Raw genomic sequence first — 17,767 nt, forward strand, 5'->3', positions numbered from 1 at the left:
CCAACGCTTCTTAGGATTGGGATGATGGCAAAGTACTTTTTCTCTCTGAACTTTGACTTCCTCATCTATTGAATGTGGATAATAACACCTTAGAGAATTCATGCTTTACACACAGGAAGAGCCTGCTAAATATTTAATATTATTGAACAAAAGTTGGGAAAGTAATGTATTTCATGAACCAGGTGAGAAGCAATAGTTTAATCAAGTTGCCTCCCCAAATGGTAAAATATGTTCAATTGAAGAAATGAATAGAAGACCAACACTTAGACCTTGTCTGTCTTTTGGTTATCTTTTTTTAAAAATTGTAGTAAAATATACATAGCATAACATTTATCATTTTAACCATTTTCAGGTGTACAATTCAGTGGCATTAGTATAGTCACATGGTTATGCAATCACCTCCACTCAGTCTTGTCTTTCTTAGACACAGAAGTTCTTCAGATCATGCCTAGGATTTGGAAATGGCACTCTAATAATTTATTTCAGAGATAAAATATCTTTCTAAACTTTTCTATCTGGAGCTCTGTGCATTTGATTTACCTGAACTATTGTGTGGTGTCTTAAAGCCAAACTCCCTGGTTTAAATCTTGGCTCTCTCACCAGCTCCTTTTGTGATCTTGGGCAAATTGCTTAATTGTGTCTTAATTTTCATGTCTTAAAAGAGGGATCGCAGTATTTATTTTAGAGAGTTGTTGGGATAATTAAATGAGTAAATAGTTGTCTGGCACATAGCAGTTGGGATACAAGTGTTGGGTACTGTTTTCACAATGTGATATAATGCCTTTGAAGTCTTTTTCCTGCTGAACTGAAAGTGCTGGAAGGGCATAGACATCACCAACTTCACCTACTATTAATTGAGTTCCTTGCAAATACTTCCAAAAACGCTTTTAGTCCAGCCCCTAACCCCTCCATGTTTTTTTTTTTTTAACCTTAAATTTTTTTGTTGTTTATTTGCACATGTCCTAAGATGGCTGACAACTATTTCATGAGCTATTTGAGTTTTAGTGCATTTGGGGAAGGAATGGTTAGGAAAAACCAATACTTCCTTTTTTGACTCATTGTGGTGGGGGGGAGTGACCCCACGGAAAGGCTAGAGCATTAAGTGCCTTCCAGAAATTCATCTGTGGGGGCTCTTGGCTTTCCCTGGGAAAATCCCCAGCTCTACAATGGGAAGGTTGTACATCTGCCATTAGGAGACGCTATTTAATTATCCTAACCCCAGGAAAGGGGAGGAAGCAAGGCAAGTGAATTAGAGATGACAACAGCAATGCATAAAAGTTACCAAAATTAAATGATCCAGTTTTCATTTGCTGGGTCAGAAACTAGTTGAATTCTCTTTCCATACAAAGGGGAGCTTCCTGGAACTTGGAGCATGAACAGGATTCTGATTTCTTAAGTTCTGTTTTCAGAAAATTGTTCCACGAATTTTTAATCTCCAGAGGTTCAGTGAAATTTGATCAGAAGTTACACTGTCAACGCGCCACCCCCACCCCACCCCGGGCTGCGTCTCATACGTCAGCCTTTTCCCTTGCTTGATGTCTTAGAGACTTGCAAAAACTTCCATATTGTCAGCAAAGGCAGTATTTTTGCCTGGATTTACTAACTGTACCAGGGGGAAAAAAGTTTAGAAAACCCCTGGAAGGCTCCAACACAGCCCTTTCCTGGTTGAGATTTGCTAGTTCATAAACGGAGATAAAGTCTGGCAGACTCGCCAGAGCCAGAGATCAGAATCTTTAGGAAACTGCAGAACAAATTTACCGTGTTAGAATACATCTCCAGGAATCCAGCCATATTGCTTCTAGTATCAGAGTGTTACAACAGGGGAAGACCCTATGGATGATCACATTAAAAATGCCTCTTTTTTTGTTTGTTTTTAACAATAAAAGTAATATATACTCACTGCATAGAATTTGAGAAACTCAAACAAGAGCCAAGAATAACATTTATATTGTCTGTAATTATACTGCTGCTGCTGCTGCTGCTGCTAAGTCGCTTCAGTCATGTCCGACTCTGTGCGACCCCATAGACGGCAGCCCACCAGGCTCCCCCGCCCCTGGGATTCTCCAGGCAAGAACACTGGAGTGGGTTGCCATTTCCTTCTCCAATGCATGAAAGTGAAAAGTGAAAGTGAAGTCGTTCAGACCTGTCTGACTCTTCGAGACCCCATGGACTGTAGCCCACTAGGCTCCTCCATCCACGGGATTTTCCAGGCAAGAGTACTGGAGTGGGGTGCCATTGCCTTCTCCGGTAATTATGCTACTCTTTGTTACTGATGTTTTTCCTATGTTCTTCCTTTAGAAAGCCTTTTCTTATTTTGAAATACTGTTGCATAATGAATATATACCTCAAGTTCTTAAAGAATGAATAACTACATGGAAAGTTTTGTCAATTCACTTTTGCTCTTATTAGAATGATGTTATGACATTTACTGTAGAAAATACCATAGTTGATGAACTAGCCATCATGGAAATACTGACTTCCATAATTTGTCATTTCCTGATACATGCATTTCCCATACATAGAATAGTGCTCAATCCATTAATATGAGGTAACTGGTTTTCCTTAACAAACAGTAAACTTTTAATATTCAGATTACCTGTCCCTTGCTGCAAACCTCTGTATAGCCTTGCTCTCCCTCTCTCCCATCATCCTCTTCTGCTTCCTTGGAAGTTCTCGCATGGTCACCTGAGATGCTATCTCCCAGGCTTGAAATCCTAGTAATTCCCACCAAATAAACCTAACTCTCAACTTTTAGGTCGTGTGTATGTTTTTTTCAGTTGACAGTTTTGGCTGACTGATGAAGGGACCAGAGCAGATTCCTCTCCTTTGCCTGAACTCTGTGAGGACCTGGAAGCTTGTGCCCACCAGCCTCCTCAGGAGTCCAGGGAATTCTGAGTCTCTCTTGGTTCTATGATCTCCCATCTTTGGTCTCTGATCCTAAGTTGTATTCGGTGGGGGAAAATGTTACCTTGAAACTTGGTTTCAAGAAGAGGTACCTGGGTCACTCAGTTTTAACACTGAGTGGGAATACCCTCAGTCAGAGGTCTAGGAAGATTTTGCTCGAGCAGGGAACCCTCAGTGTTAAGGCACTGGGAAGACCAGCTTGGATACTGAGTGGTGGATACTCTCAGTTTAGAGACTAGGAAGACAGCTCAGTTAAACTCTGAATAAGGTAGGACTGGGATATTGGGAGGAAGACTTGGACTGTCATTTTTCATTGAAATGGCTACCTTACTAGAGTTTGTCGAAATAAAACCAAAATTTATGAGAGCTTTTGAGCTCCAAAGAAGGGACTCTTTCCTCCTGGCTGGCCTTTCTCAGACAACTGAGAAACTTGCAGGAGTGGTGGAGGCAGGTTGGCCCTATAGGGAAATGCACTCACATAATTAACAATCTGCTCAACCAGGGACGCAAATAATCTGAGATCTGAGCACCCATGGAAGTCTTATACACCACTGGGATACCCGAGGCATGAAAGAGGTGACAGAAAAACTCTGGGGCTAAACCAGAGGAGCAAGCCCCTAAACAGCACACTGGGCCCACCACACGGTCGTCAACAGCAATTTTATGTCAACAAACTGATTTCAGAATGGGAAACAAGGTTTTCAAAACAAAAGAAAAAAGAATGAAAGATCACCAGCCTCCAACTAATACCCCAGCCAGGTTCCTGTACAATACATCTGGAGATTATACTTCCAAGTATCTAATTGGCTGGGGAAATTATACTAAAGGAGACATCAACTTAAAATGGCCAAATTAGGGTTCTTTTCACATTCCAAAACTGATTTTTTGCATACGCAGTCAGAAAAAGCCAGCCGTAAAATCAAACAGACTGAATGGAATGCTTATTTTGATTGGTATTTAGAAGCTTCTAAAAGAGGAAATGATACAGTAACTTCTTTGGAGGAAACCAAAGAAAGGTTGTTTGAAACTATATCAGAATTTTAAAAAGTTTCTAGGGTTAATCCTATCTCTCGCTCTGTTCCTCCTTTGGCTGTTGTTGTTCAGTCACTAAATCTGGTCTGACTCTTTGAGACCCCGTGGACTGCACCATGCCAGTCTCCCCTGTCCTTCACTATCTCCCAGAGTTTGCTCAAACTCATGTCCTTTGAGTCGGTGATGCCATCCAACCATCTTATCCTCTGTCGTCCCCTTCTCCTCCTGTCCTCAATCTTTCCCAGCATCAGGGTCTTTTCCAGTGAGTTGGCCCTTCTCATCAAGTGGCCAAAGTATTGGAGCTTCAGCTTCAGCATCAGTCCTTCCCATGAATATTCAGGGTTGATTTCCTTTAGGATCGACTGGTTTGATCTTGCTGTCCAAGCGACTCTAAAGACTCTTCTCCAGCTCCACAATTCAAAAGCATCAATTATTTTGTGCTCTGCCTACTTTATGGTCCAACTCTCACATCTGTCCATGACTACTGGAAAATTATAGCTTTGATTATACTGAGTTTTGTAAGCAAAGTGAAGTCTCTGCTCCTCCTTTATCTGAACTGCCCAACCAAGAAGCTTTGTCTCTCTCTCTCTCTCTTTCTCTCCCCTGTTAACCCCACCTCCTATCATTTCTCCTTCCCCAGTAAAGGAAGGCAGAAAATCAGAAGTAATCATAGCTCCCTTCAGGGAGAAACCTATTACTGGAAGAGGCGAGCCGTCCTCAGTGTTAACTTGTACACCTTGGACCCAAACAAAACTTAGAGTCTAGCTAAGGAATTTTCTAAACCTAGTCAAGATCCAGCAGGATTTGCTAAGGAACTTGAGCTAACCATTTGAATCTATAAGCTGGTGTATTTAGAGCTGTATCAGTTAATACATCTATTGGTTTCTGAAAGTAAAGCAAAGGAATGGATAGAGAGAACAGGGTGGAAAGACTGTTTAGCAGATTTTGATTTACATACCTCATAGGATTGAGATAACTGCAAAAGGAATTAGTTCATTAATAACTCAAGTGTATTCCAGAGCTTTTCCCACAAGCAGTGAATTGATGACAAATTCAACAATGTAAACAAAGACCAGATGAATTATTCCAGATTACTAAGAGAGGTTTGAGAAAACTTTTAAACAGTATTCAGGCATGACACCTGAATCATTCTCTAACCACCAAAACAATCCTTTATTCCACTCTGACTTTCTAGAAGGTTTGATGAGGAAGTGGCTACTTGAATTGAGACATAATTTAGGTTGGTCTGCATTATAGACAAACACCCTTGCCACGCTGGCAGACAAACTTTTCAAAACCACTAAAAAGAAAAAGACACCTTTATAAAAATTATGAAACTTCAGTTGTGCCAATTAAGTAAACCAGGACAGTTGGTGGTTAACAAATCTGATCCACAACTGACAAAGAAAGCTTTTACTGCAACTGGCCTGGTCACCTAAAAAGGGACTGCAGCAAATTTAAAAGAAAATTTGAGGACAGACTAAATTGGGCTACTCTGAGTGGAGGACAAGGGGGGTCTTTCCCCTCCTCCTTTCTAATACCTTTGGGGAAGTGGAAATGAATATTCAAGGAAAATCGATTAAAGCCCTAATAGATTCTGGAGCCATCTCTTCAGTTTTGTGTGTGCCTAGTTGCTCAGTGGTGTCCAACTCTTTGCAACCCCAAGGACTGTAGCAAGCTGGGATCCTCTGTCCATGGGGATTCTCCAGGCAAGAATACTGGAGTGGGTTGCCATGCCCTCCTCCAGGGGATCTTCCCAACCCAGGGATCAAACCCAGGTCTCCTGCATCGCAGGTGGATTCTTTACTGTCTGAATCACCAGGGAAGCCGTACCAAAATAAAAGGCTCCCTTCCTTGGAGTAATACTTCAGTGCAAATGGTGGGGGTTTCCAATGCCTCCAGCAAGGCTTTTAAAGCACTGCCTTTAGAATTTTACTTATGAGAACTTAAATATCAAACACTCTTTTTTCCCAGTAGAAATTGCCCCTATTCACCTGATAGTTTATTAGAAACTTATGAAGCCCAGATTTTGTTTACTGCTAAGGGAGAAACGTTTTTAGACCTAAAAGATCAATCAGATTTCTCTCATCACTTAATGTTCATGGTCCATGATAAAGGTGCTGCAGAAAAAGAAAAATTGCTAGCCTTGGTACCTAAAGAATTATGGACATGTAATTCCACTAAGATAGGGAGAGTACATTCTACATCACCCGTTAAAACTACCATGGACCAAAATAAACCCCTGCCCAATATTCGCTAATATCCATTGACGCAGAAAGTTATAGAGAGAATGAAAGCCTTGATATCAGCTCACATTAATAAAGGACTTACTGTGCCTTGTGCTTGTCCCTGTAACACTCCCATTGTGCCAGTTGAAAAACCTAATGGCAAGGGTTGGGGATTTGCACAAGATCTAAGATCTATCAATGCTATTGTTATTCCTTGCCACTCTGTGGTTGGTACCTAACCCCTACACCTTACTACCCTGTATCCCTAAAAATAGTGACTTCTTTTCAGTGACAGATCTCTGCAGTGCATTCTTTAGTAGCCCTGTACATCCTGATAATCAATATCTTTTTGCCTTCGCTTGGAATGAATGGCAATATACGTGGGCTGTGGTGTCACAGGGCTACACTGACAGCCCCACTTACTTTTCTCAGGTATTAAAAGCAGATTTAGAAGTTCTAGTTGTTCCTCATAAATCAGTCTTAATACAATATGTAGATGGCTCTCTGTTGTGTTTAAGTTCCTTAATAGTCAGTGAGACAGGCTGTACTTGCTCTAGAAGGTAGCTTCAAAAGGACATAAAGTGTCTATAGAGAATTTATAGTTTTGTAAAGCTAATGTAAAGCATCTAGGGCATGTGATATCTAAAGATGGGCCTTTAATTGATCTAGACAAAGTAATGGGCATTTCGGCCTTCCCCGCTCTGAGAACAAAAGACAACTACAGAGGATTTCTAGGTCTTGCAGTCTACTGCAGGACTTGGATTCCAAATTTAATAGCTCAACCTTTATATGATTTACTTAAACAAGATCAAACCGAACCTGTCTACTGGAACAGAACACTCTAAAGCCATGGAGACCCTAAAGGGCTTCCTGGCAAAGATCCCAGCCTTAGGGCATTTACCCTTTTTCCTCTTTGTCCATGAAAACAAGGGAACTGCACTAGGAGTATTAACCCAACAGCACCGTGGCCACTATCGACAAATAGGATGCACAGCTAGATGCAGCAGACAAGGGCCTTTCTCCTTATCTCTGAGCTATCACTGCAACCGCTCTGATCTGTCAAACCACAGAGGAGATAGTTATGAATCACCCTCTCACTGTCTTTGTTCCACACTCTGTGGAAGCCTGACTAAACTCTCATCACACACAGCATTATTCAGCAAGTCGATTAATCTCTCATGAGATTGTCCTGCTCTCACCAAATATAACTCTCCACAGGTGTAACAAACAATGCAGCTACCTTGCTCCCAGAAAAATTGGATAATGCAAAGCATGATTGTATTGCCTTAACTGACAATCTTTTATACCCTAGGATTGACTTTCAAGAGAGTCCAATGGATAATCCTCATTTTATATTATTCATTGACAGTTTATATTTACAAGGGCCTCATGGAAAATACCAGGTTGGCTATGCTGTTGTTTCCCCAGTGTCTGTCTATCTTTGAAAATGGTCATTTGCCTAATGTCTCTTCCACTCGACAGGCTGAGTTAATAGCACTAACCAGAGCCTGTCAGTTGGCAAAAGGAAGATCTGTCAATATCTACAAGGAGAGCCACTATGCTTTTGGAATGGCATATGATTTTGGTATACTTCGGAAACAAAGAGGGTTTCTAACATCCTCAGGACAGCCTATCAAAAATGGGAAACAAGTAGTGGAGTTATGAGACGCAATTCCGCTACCAAATGTGCTTGATATTATTAAGGTGTCAGGCCATTCAAGGACCGACACTGCCCAGGCAAAAAGAAACTTTAGCTAATCACGCCGGCAAGGCAGCAGCCTCTCAAATTATTCACGACCAACTAACTACTGCCTTTCCCTTTCAGTCTCCCAGTAACCTCTCTAGCATGTTATTAAGATTTCGGAGAACAGCACCAGACAAGGAAAAATACACCTAGATACAGAAAGGGGGAAGATTCAACCCTAAAAGAGAGCTGTGGATAGGTCCAAACAGGAAGCCTGTCCTTCTGTTTGGAGCTTAGTGTCCTGTTTTACAATATATTCATGAGTTAACTCATTGGAACCCAAATAAGATGGTGTTATGGGGTAAACAATATTTTTGGAAACCTTCTTCTACTACAGCTTGGGAAGATCTATTCAGGATGCAGTGCATGTCCAAAATATAATCCAGGAGAGCCATTGCATAAGTTCTCAGGGGAGTTTTCCATTACCTACAGGCCCTTTGGAAATGTGGCAGGATATGTTTTATACAGATGCCTCCCCTGCAAGTTTATTAACATGTTCTTGTTATGATCTGTATGTTTTCATACTGGGTTGAGGCATTCCCAAGGAGAAGGGCTATGGCACAATTGGCAGAGAAGCTGCTTTTAGAAAGAGTGGTTCCCATCTGGGGAATCCCTCAGAACTACATAGTGACAGAAGAACTCGTTTTACTGGACAAATTGTCAAGGAAGCTTGTAAAATTTGGCCAATTATGCAATACTTCCATTGTACCTATCACCCCCTGTCTTCTGGGTTAATAGAAATGCAAATGGAACAATTAAAAATCAGTTGGCTAAAATTACAGATGCTTATTCCTTATGCTCACCTAAGGCTCTTCCATTGGTCCTCCTCAACCTCAGATCCACTAATTTTGGCAAACATCATTTCTCTCCCCTTGAGATTGTTACAGGGAGACAAATGAGATTGGATGAAGGATCATATGATCCCACATTACTAAAGGCAGATATATTACAATATTGCAAGTGTTTAATCAAATTATTGGCAGATCCTTCCAAACTTGTTTCTGAAGCTTATCACAGTAATCTATCTTCGAATGAAGATCAGATGTCCTATGACTTACAACCAGGAGATTCTGTATATTGGAAAAGATGTCATTTAAAGGACTCCCTCCAACCTAGATGGAAGGGCCCTTATCAGGTTCTTTTAACAAGCTCATGTACAGCAAAACTGAAGTAAATTGACACTTGGATTCATCTTCCTCCCCTAAAAAGGGCTTCTGTACCAGACTGGCTTGTAGAGAGAGTTGGTGAGCTCAGACTCATCTCAAAGCAGTGCTCTGATAATAATAAAGTACCAATGCCAGAACGATCAGAAGGCAACGTCAGAAGCAGACAGCTGTGCCAAGATGCTAGACCTGACAGGTAGGATTGTTCATTACGTTTTCTTCTTGATTTCTTGGATTTGCACATGAATCAAATCTTTTTGCATCATGGGCCCTCTCTTATGAAAATTTTAGAAATCAATTAAATTGTTGGGTTTGTGGTCAATTACCTGCATCCAGTACCTCTGGTTTATCTTGGTGGGTTTCTCCCCACAAGGCTCCGACTGGATGGCTCTTAGAAAGTTTATTTTAGAAAAAAAGAATTATAGTTTGATCTGGTCTACTACTGATATCACTCAATGGGACCCACTCACTTGGCCAAACTAACATGCATATTCTGACCCTGGCCATAAATGTGAATTTTCCCTTAAGGTTACTCAAGCTAAACTGGAAGAAAAAGCTACATTTCAGTCAAAAAATGTTAACTCTAGACTGTTAGGAAGGACACTTCCTCAGTTATGGGTTGGGTTTATCTGGCTAATACCAGGCTCTGGTCATCTAAGCCTAAAGGCCCCCCAATCTGGGAACAATTAAATCATACTAAAGATAATCAGCATTATAACACTAAAAAATTAGGCTGGATGCCTTATGAAAATTGCCAGTGTATCATATATTATTTCCCTTAAAGATAGTGATTGGTTCGGAACAGATTGGATCAGACGACCAGAAATATACTGGGTGGCGGCTAATGGGACTTAGTGGCTTTGTGCGACAAATCTCTGGCCCTGGCTTCCAACAGGATGGCTAGAAAGGTGTACTTTAGGATTCCCTTGGGCTCAAGTCCACTTACGTACAAATTTAGATGTTACTCCAGCAAATTTACCATCAATATGAGCCTGATGGCCCAAGAGATCTGTATTTCACTTAGCAGCTATTTTTGTGCTCTCAGTAGGATTGGAAAAAGTTATTTCTCACACTAAAGCCTTAACAGAATTCACTTAAAAGGCCTTAAATGATAGCAACCAGTTTATTAGCTTTCTAAATTTTGAGGTATCTATGATGAGTGAAGCTGTCTTATAAAATTGTGTGGCCCTTGATAAACTTAACAGCATCTCAAGGGAGCACTTGTGCCATCATTCAAACTAGTGTTGTGTTTGCATACCAGGTGAATCTTCTAAGGTAACACATTTAATGAGTCACATGAAAAATCAGATTACTGCCTTAGATGATCCACTTCCTAACCTTGGTAATCTTTTGGGAAGATAGTTTGGTTCTGGAAGCTCATGGCTTAAATCCCTACTTGTAACTTTAATAACTTTATTAGCTGTATTACTTGTAATCTGTCTACTTTATAAGGGTCTTCTTGCATTATACACTGTGTAACCAGGCTAGGCCAAATTAATGATAGCTAAACATCTTAAAGAAATAGTTACATTTATAACATAGAATAATTGTAATAGTGTGATTCTAGGTATGGGAAGAAGCAACGAGGGAAATATCTCCTGGATCCTAATAGGTTAGAAGATAGAGGATCCAGAGAATCTTTTATTATCTATCAATGGGTCTAATCCAGAAACTAACACCTGGAGTGACATATCAATAAGAATTTTCACCTGATCTGGGATGAGCCTCCCAGCACAGTGGGACAAAAAGATGGTCTTTAAATGTCTCCCAATATGGTCGAATTTCCCACCATGGAGAGGGACTGTGAAATGAAATATTATTATTTCCTGCTATACCAGGAAACAATATCACAGCCATCAGGGATTTCAATCTTCCAAATGTAAATTTCTGAGCCCAAGTAGAACAATACCTCTATTTGGCAGCCATCAGCCACTTCCCCAGAAAGTGCTGAGGAGCTGGATGTGTGGGTGTGTGTTGGGGGATGTGTGGGAGAAAGTTTGCCACCCCTTATGGTGAATGAAGAATTAAGGATGTGAACAATTAAGAAGCAGGATTTGGCCCCAGATAGCTGAGATGTATATGAAAGGAATGAATTCAGTGAACCCAGATGCTTGCATATTCCTATACATAGAAGGGCACTAAATCCTTTAATGAAAAATAACTGGTTTTCCTTAATTAATAATAATCTTTTAATATTCAGATTACCCGTCCCTTGCTGCAAACTTCTATTATATAATAGAATATTATGGAATATATAATATATATAGCCTATATGTATATTATATATATATATATATAGTAATATATAACCTGGCTCATTCCCTACTCAACCCACCCCCCACCCCCCACCAACCACCACCTACTCCTCAAACAGTTCTCTCAGGGTCACCTGAGATGCTGTCTCCTGGGCTTGAAGTCCTAATAATTCCCACCAAATAGACCTAACTCTCCCAGTGGGGACATTTTGATTTGGGAGAACTCAGGGTCAACTGAGTTCCAATGAAAGCTCTCTCCAGACTTCCTAAAAGGGTTAACAGTGTTTGAATCAAGTTTTCTGGGCTATAGGTTTTTGAAGTGACCTCCCAGTGAATTTCATCTTTCAACACTTCTAGAGAAGTCTAAGGTCTGGAACAGAGAAGGTTAAAACTGAGGGAGGGCCTGGGAAGTTGGGGTGCTATGTTATCCTCATTCTCTAACCTGTGACCCCCACCTCATTATATCTTTCAGGCAGGTCATGGCATCACCAAGCCAAAGTTTGAATTCCACTTTATATGATAACCGGCAAGTGAACTTGCGAGAGAAGCTTCTGATTATTGACTTGTCCCTGGAGAATCGAGACGTGGAGTGCTTGAAGTTTCTCTGCCAAGACTACATCACCCTCGGAAAACTGGAAAAGTGCAGAAGAGCCTTGGATATTTTTGAGTACCTGCTGCAACAGGAGCTGTTGAGTGAGGAAGACCCCTTCTTCCTAGCAGAGCTCCTCTACATCATAGAGCAGAAGATCCTGCTGAAGCACCTTGACTACACCAAGGAGCAGGTGGAATGTTGGCTGCAAACCCGCCGCAGGGTCTCCCACTTCAGGTGATCAAGATCAACATGGCAGGGCCATTGGGCTTTGAAAGGCAGGGGTTAAGGTCTTTAATCTTAAGATTAAAAATGAATTCGATTTGAAGCTTTTTTCCCCCCTTATCTACCTCCTTGGATGGTATGGTGATTCTAAACCAGGAGATTTCTCAGCTTCAGGTGCTGATGAGAAGGGAGGCTGGGAGGGAAACAAAGCTTTGAAACCCAGCTCAGGGCCTGAGAGGGGCCTCCTTCTGTTTTGCTTCTCACTGAGGAAGGAGGCCCAGCTCCAGGCAGCAGGCCCCACCTCCAGCCTTCCTCTTTGTCACCTTTTGTTTTGCTTCTCACTGAGGAAGGGGGCCCAGCTCCAGGCAGCAGGCCCCACCTCCAGCCTTCCTCTTTGTCACCTTTTGTTTTGCTTCTCACTGAGGAAGGGGGCCCAGCTCCAGGCAGCAGGCCCCACCTCCAGCCTTCCTCTTTGTCAACGTGGGTGCTCTCAGCCTCCTCCCTCCTGTGAGTCACTGGTATGTCCGCCATTCGAAAAGAGAGTAATACATGTGCTTAGTCGCTCAGTCATGTCCTACTCTTATTGACCCCGTGGACCGTAGCCCGCCTGGCTCCTTTGTCCATGGGGATTCCCTATGTAAGAATACAAAAGCAGGTTGCCATGCCCTCTTCCAGGGGATCTTCCCAACTCAGGGACTGAACCCAGGTCTCCCACATTGCAGGCAGATTCTTTACAAGCTGAGCTACCAGGGAAGCACACTTGAAGCCAAATTGACAAAATGAAAAAGGAGATGTGTCTCTAGGGTAGGGAGGGACGTCATTTATGCCATGTCCAATTTCCCCAATTTGGGGGTGAAACCTGGACAGGTAAAATATAGGCATTTTGCCCAAAGAGGTAAAATAAAGGCAACAGACCTGAGGCAACACGTTATAAACTGTCCACTGACATAGTACCTACATCAAACAACCTCACAAGGAGGAGCCTTTGTGATATTATTTTATAGCTTGGACAATTAGAATGCTTCAGGTCTTAAGGCTTGAACTGACTCCTAGAACCTGAGCAACCCTTGGGTCAGTGAGAGAATTCTGGAAATTATTATCTCCATTCTGTTGGTTAAAAAGCTGAGGAATGGTCTTGGGCATACAGAACTGTTAATATGTGAATGAAGTATTCAGTTTTTCTTTTTTTTGGCCACACGGCCAGGCAGGTAGGCTCTTAGTTCCTCCACCAGGGATTATACCTATGCCCAACACTGGACTGCCAGGGAAGTTCCTAAATTCAGTTTTTCCAATTGTTGAGTGTATGGCTTTCCAGAAGCTGGGATAGTTTCCTTTCTGTAAGTGAACTTCATATTCACTGGCATTGGGTGCTCCCTGATGAGAGCCTATAAAGAAAGCCTGATTTCTGGAATGGAGTCTGGAGAAGGGTGGGCATGCCACAGTGGTGTTCTACAGCTTCTTAGTGGGATGTGAATCAGCACTGGACCTGGAATCAACAAGGCTCATAGTCGAATAGGTCAAATGGAAATACTAAAAGTTTCTGTTTTTAAATCTATAAAATGAGATTAATAGTTGTCTACTCACAGGGCTGTGATTATTCAAATGAGAGATAACGTTTGATAAAAGCTCTCCATTTTCTGCCTGTCCTCTGCAAGTGTGAGGCTTTAATTTGTTTCTTTGGTCTATGTCTTAGAAACCTGCTCTACGAACTGTCAGAAGGCATCAGCTCAGAGAACCTCCAGAGCATGATCTTCCTTCTGAATGAGTCAATTCCAAATGTCCAGATGGTGAGTGAGCCATACCCGATGGGATCTTTGTGAACATTGCCTTAATCAGTGCTTGGGATGATGTTGGAAAGGGAGACAGTATTAAACAAGGGTTAGAAACATGGATTGTGATGTGCCTGGAGTCTAGTTCTAGACTAACTCCTGAATGTAGGGCAAGTGACTGAACGTTTCTGAGTCTCCATTTTCTAATACAGCCTATTATAAACAATTATACTACTTCCTTCCAGGACTGTGAAGAGGATTAGATGAAATAATGTACATAAACTATTAGCGGGGGCCTATATTTTGCACATAGTACGTGTGTGCATGCTAAGTCCCTTCAGTCATGTCCAACTCTTTGCCAGCCTTTGTACTGTAGCCTGCCAGGCCCCTCTGTCCATGGGATTCTCCAAGGAAGAAAACTAGAGTGTGTTGTCATGCCCTCCTCCAGGGGATCTTCCCAAACCAGGGATCGAACATCGTCTCCTACATTGCAGGCAGATTCTTTAGCACTAAGCCATCAGCGAAGCCCTTTGCATGTAGTAACTGTTCAGTAAATGATTGACTGCTATGGGCATTCACTGTGTCTTATGACACAGAACTGTGCAGGGCACCACAGAGGAATGAGGAGGTGGTAGCTAATGGCAGAGTGGGATTCTGTTGTTCATCGCCTCCATTTGTTGAGGTTTTCGAGGGAGACTATCCTCTTCAGTGGACTCTTCGGTGTCTTCCATGAAGAGTTTTGTGAAAATCAAATGAGACGAATATTTGAGGGTGTTCTTTCTACAGGGTTGTACAGGAGCTTGGAGCCAATAGTAATTTTTAAAATATTAACATAATGCTGTCTGCTGATATTCTTGTTAGGTTGATCATAATTAAGGGCTGGAAAATAACTGTACATATCTCTTCCAGGCCACAGAACTTTTTATTTTTTGAGTTTCTAACAGCTTGTGACAAGCCAGTTATTTAATTTGAGAAGGGGCCAATTTTCAAATTTTACCCTATAACATTAATTTTGTTATTCAACTGTTATTTTCATTAGGTTTTAAGTTATATAATATTTGATTAACACCCAAAAAAGATGTGTAAAATGTATGGAAGTTATAAAATGTAGAACCAAGTGAGCAGCCATGGATTCCCTGTCCAACTCAGAAATGAGCACATCACCCATGCGAAAAGCCTGAGTGTAGCCCTCCCATATCACATTCTTTCCAGACTAACTGGTTATTATGGACAAATTTCTTCTCTCTTTTTTTTTTTTTTTAATTTTTTGGCTGCGCTGTGTGGCATGTGGGATCTTAGTTCCCCTGACCAGGGATCAAATTCTTGCCCCCTGCCTTGGGAGTGAAAAGTCTTAACCACTCTTCCCTGGGACTGCCAGGGAAATCCCAATAATTTCTTTTTTAAAGAAAAATCACTGAGGAGTGGAAGCTGTTTTACACGTGGTAGGTATAACAAGGCCCATGTTTCCTGGTGTCAGACCTGTAGGTTAACTAATCTGCAATTTAATTCTCTGTTTTGGCTATACTCTTTGAGTCCCTCCCCCACCTCCCACCCCCCACCACCACCTTTTCAGGGCCCTCAGGGATTTTAGCCTCTTGTGACTTTCCATTGTTTCTCTCTTCAGTCTTTATCCCAAAGATGGGCTGTGGGATCCTCGGGAATGGGGACTGAGTCTTACTCATTGTTAGAGCTACAAAACATTGCATAATTAGTGCTCTGCCACTTACTGGCTCTTGACCTTGGACAAGTTACTGAATTTCTCTGTGCCTCAGTTATTTTATCTTTAAAATGGAGATAATAATAGCATCTACTCATCAAATTGTTTCTGAGTAGTTAGTGAGTTGTGTATATTTGGTATGTGGTATCCCTGGGTCAGGAAGATCCCCTAGGGAGGAAATGGCACCCCACTCCAGTATTCTTATATGGGAAATGCCATGGGCAGGAGCCTGGAGGGTTACAGTCCACGGGCTCCCAAAAAGTTGGACATGACTGAGTGACTAACACGCATACACACATTGATATAGATTGTATAGAGACTTACAGTTTCTATACTGTCTCTTTCCCTATACTATTTAGGTCCTCCTGGATATATACTCTGCCTTATTTATTAATGCAATGGATAATCAGTAGGCAAGTAAAAGTGACTTCATTGATTCTCTTGCAGACCTCTAGAAGTTTCTTGACGTGTCTGGAGAAACAAGCTAAAATAGATGAAGATAATGTGACATTACTGGAGAATCTCTGCCAAAAAATTGTGCCAAACCTTATGGAAAAGCTACATAAATACAAAAGAGAGAGGTAACTAGCTTATGCTTGCTTGCTTGTTTGTACCAAACCATAAGAATTCTCAAATCAATTGGCCATGTAGATGTTTACACATCACTCTGATAATATTCTCTTGAAATCTATTTGCTCATTTCAGCACATGTTTATTGAATGCATATTTTGTACTAGGCACAGTTTTAGAAGTTGGAGCTACAGCAAGGTATAGAGCAAAGCTCCTATCCTCTTGGCTCTTATATTCTAGTGGGAGAAAGTGGTTTTAGACAAATGTCTTCTTCTGATTCTTAAATAGAAATGAAAATAACAGAATGGTTTTGAATGAAATGACATAAAATAGGAGGCAGAATGGCACAGGAATTAAAAGTGGAACGCATGGAGTCAGATTGCCAGAATTCCACTTATTAATGGTTCAGAGGCCCTTTCCTCAGCTCCTCTGTGTCTCACTTTTCCCATCTGTAAAGTGAGGACAATAATTGTACTTGATTTGTGATTTTTTTTTTTTTTTAGGATTAAATGACGTAATTCCTTAAAAATGCATGTCTGGCACAGAGTAAGCAATCAATACTAGGAATATGTTTGTTAGAAAGTCATAAAATTTTTCATATTCTCAAATATTACTATCAGAGAAGAATTTTATTTCTTTTTTGTTTTCCAGAAATGAAATTAAAAACCAGATGCTTCAGGCTGCTTTCACACTACGTAAAAAAGCAGTGTTCCTTGCACCACAGAAAAAATGGTGACCATGGAAGAGAGTTTTGATTGGATCTTAGACTTGAAAGACCCTTTGGTCATTGCTTCCAGCCTCCCAGGCATCATAGAAATCAGTGGCAGTTCATTCTAGTAATAAAACTTGCCCTGTTTTCTAACACAGATTCTGTCTTTTTTTTTTTTTTTCTTTCTGATAAGTCTAAATAGTAAAAGCTCTCTTTACTGAAGCCTTGGAGTGTAGTCTTGAATTTAATTGTGCACCCTGAGAAAAAAGAGATTAGCCTCGATTTGGGCATCTGTGAAATAAAAGGTGAGACCGGGTATATTTTAAGATTCCTTTTAGCTTAGAACCACTGTCCATGGCTTTGACTGAGCTTGAGTTTCCCTTATATACGCCCACCTATTGTTATAATTCTGTGTCCCCTCCGCACAGGCTTGTTTTGGACATTGGTTGATGATGAGATGGTGTTTCACTGCCCCTCTCTCTGTCCTCCCCTAAAATTTGGTCCATGCCACACTCATTTCTTGTTTGGTGTGAGGAAGGTGTTTGTGCAGGAGCTGCTTCTCTTGGGTCGCGAGCGGGATTGGCTCTTGGGAGATGACAGCCCAATGTGAAGACAGACACATTCAGCTGCTCTGGGAGCAGAAAACTTACAATCTTGTATTAAATTCCATGTTGGGGTCAGGACATTTCAGACGCAGAACACCAAACCAACTAAAGCAAAGAAGAAAATTGGTTGCTTCTTTCACCTGAAAACACATAAATGGGAAGACTCCCTTCAAATGTGGCCTGAATTAGGCTGAAATCTGCACACAGGATCTCTCTCGGCCAGGGTCCTCTGGGTTGGTCCCTGGTCCCTGTAGAAG

At 41.3% G+C, this 17,767-nt stretch overlaps 1 protein-coding gene across 1 annotated transcript; it reads left to right on the forward strand.

Annotated features, from left to right (window-relative positions):
- The first annotated feature begins 11,805 nt into the window (after nt 1-11,805).
- Nucleotides 11,806-17,355, forward strand: LOC109575574 (caspase-10-like). Its single transcript, XM_019983803.2, has 4 exons — nt 11,806-12,152; nt 13,834-13,927; nt 16,074-16,207; nt 17,334-17,355. Exons 1-4 carry the CDS (start codon nt 11,806-11,808, stop codon nt 17,353-17,355), a joined length of 597 nt encoding a protein of 198 aa, XP_019839362.2.
- The last annotated feature ends 412 nt before the right edge of the window (nt 17,356-17,767 follow it).

The sequence above is a fragment of the Bos indicus genome, chromosome 2, assembly GCF_029378745.1.
Source record: "Bos indicus isolate NIAB-ARS_2022 breed Sahiwal x Tharparkar chromosome 2, NIAB-ARS_B.indTharparkar_mat_pri_1.0, whole genome shotgun sequence".
Lineage (NCBI taxonomy): Eukaryota > Metazoa > Chordata > Mammalia > Artiodactyla > Bovidae > Bos > Bos indicus.

What these genes read in the sequence shown, in the direction of transcription:
- LOC109575574 (XM_019983803.2), top strand. Translation starts at nt 11,806, where the DNA reads ATGGCATCACCAAGCCAAAGTTTGAATTCCACTTTATATGATAACCGG. An exon ending in CGCAGGGTCTCCCACTTCAG is followed by an intron (nt 12,153 to 13,833) that starts GTGATCAAGATC and finishes TCTATGTCTTAG; the next exon opens with AAACCTGCTCTACGAACTGT. An exon ending in CAATTCCAAATGTCCAGATG is followed by an intron (nt 13,928 to 16,073) that starts GTGAGTGAGCCA and finishes ATTCTCTTGCAG; the next exon opens with ACCTCTAGAAGTTTCTTGAC.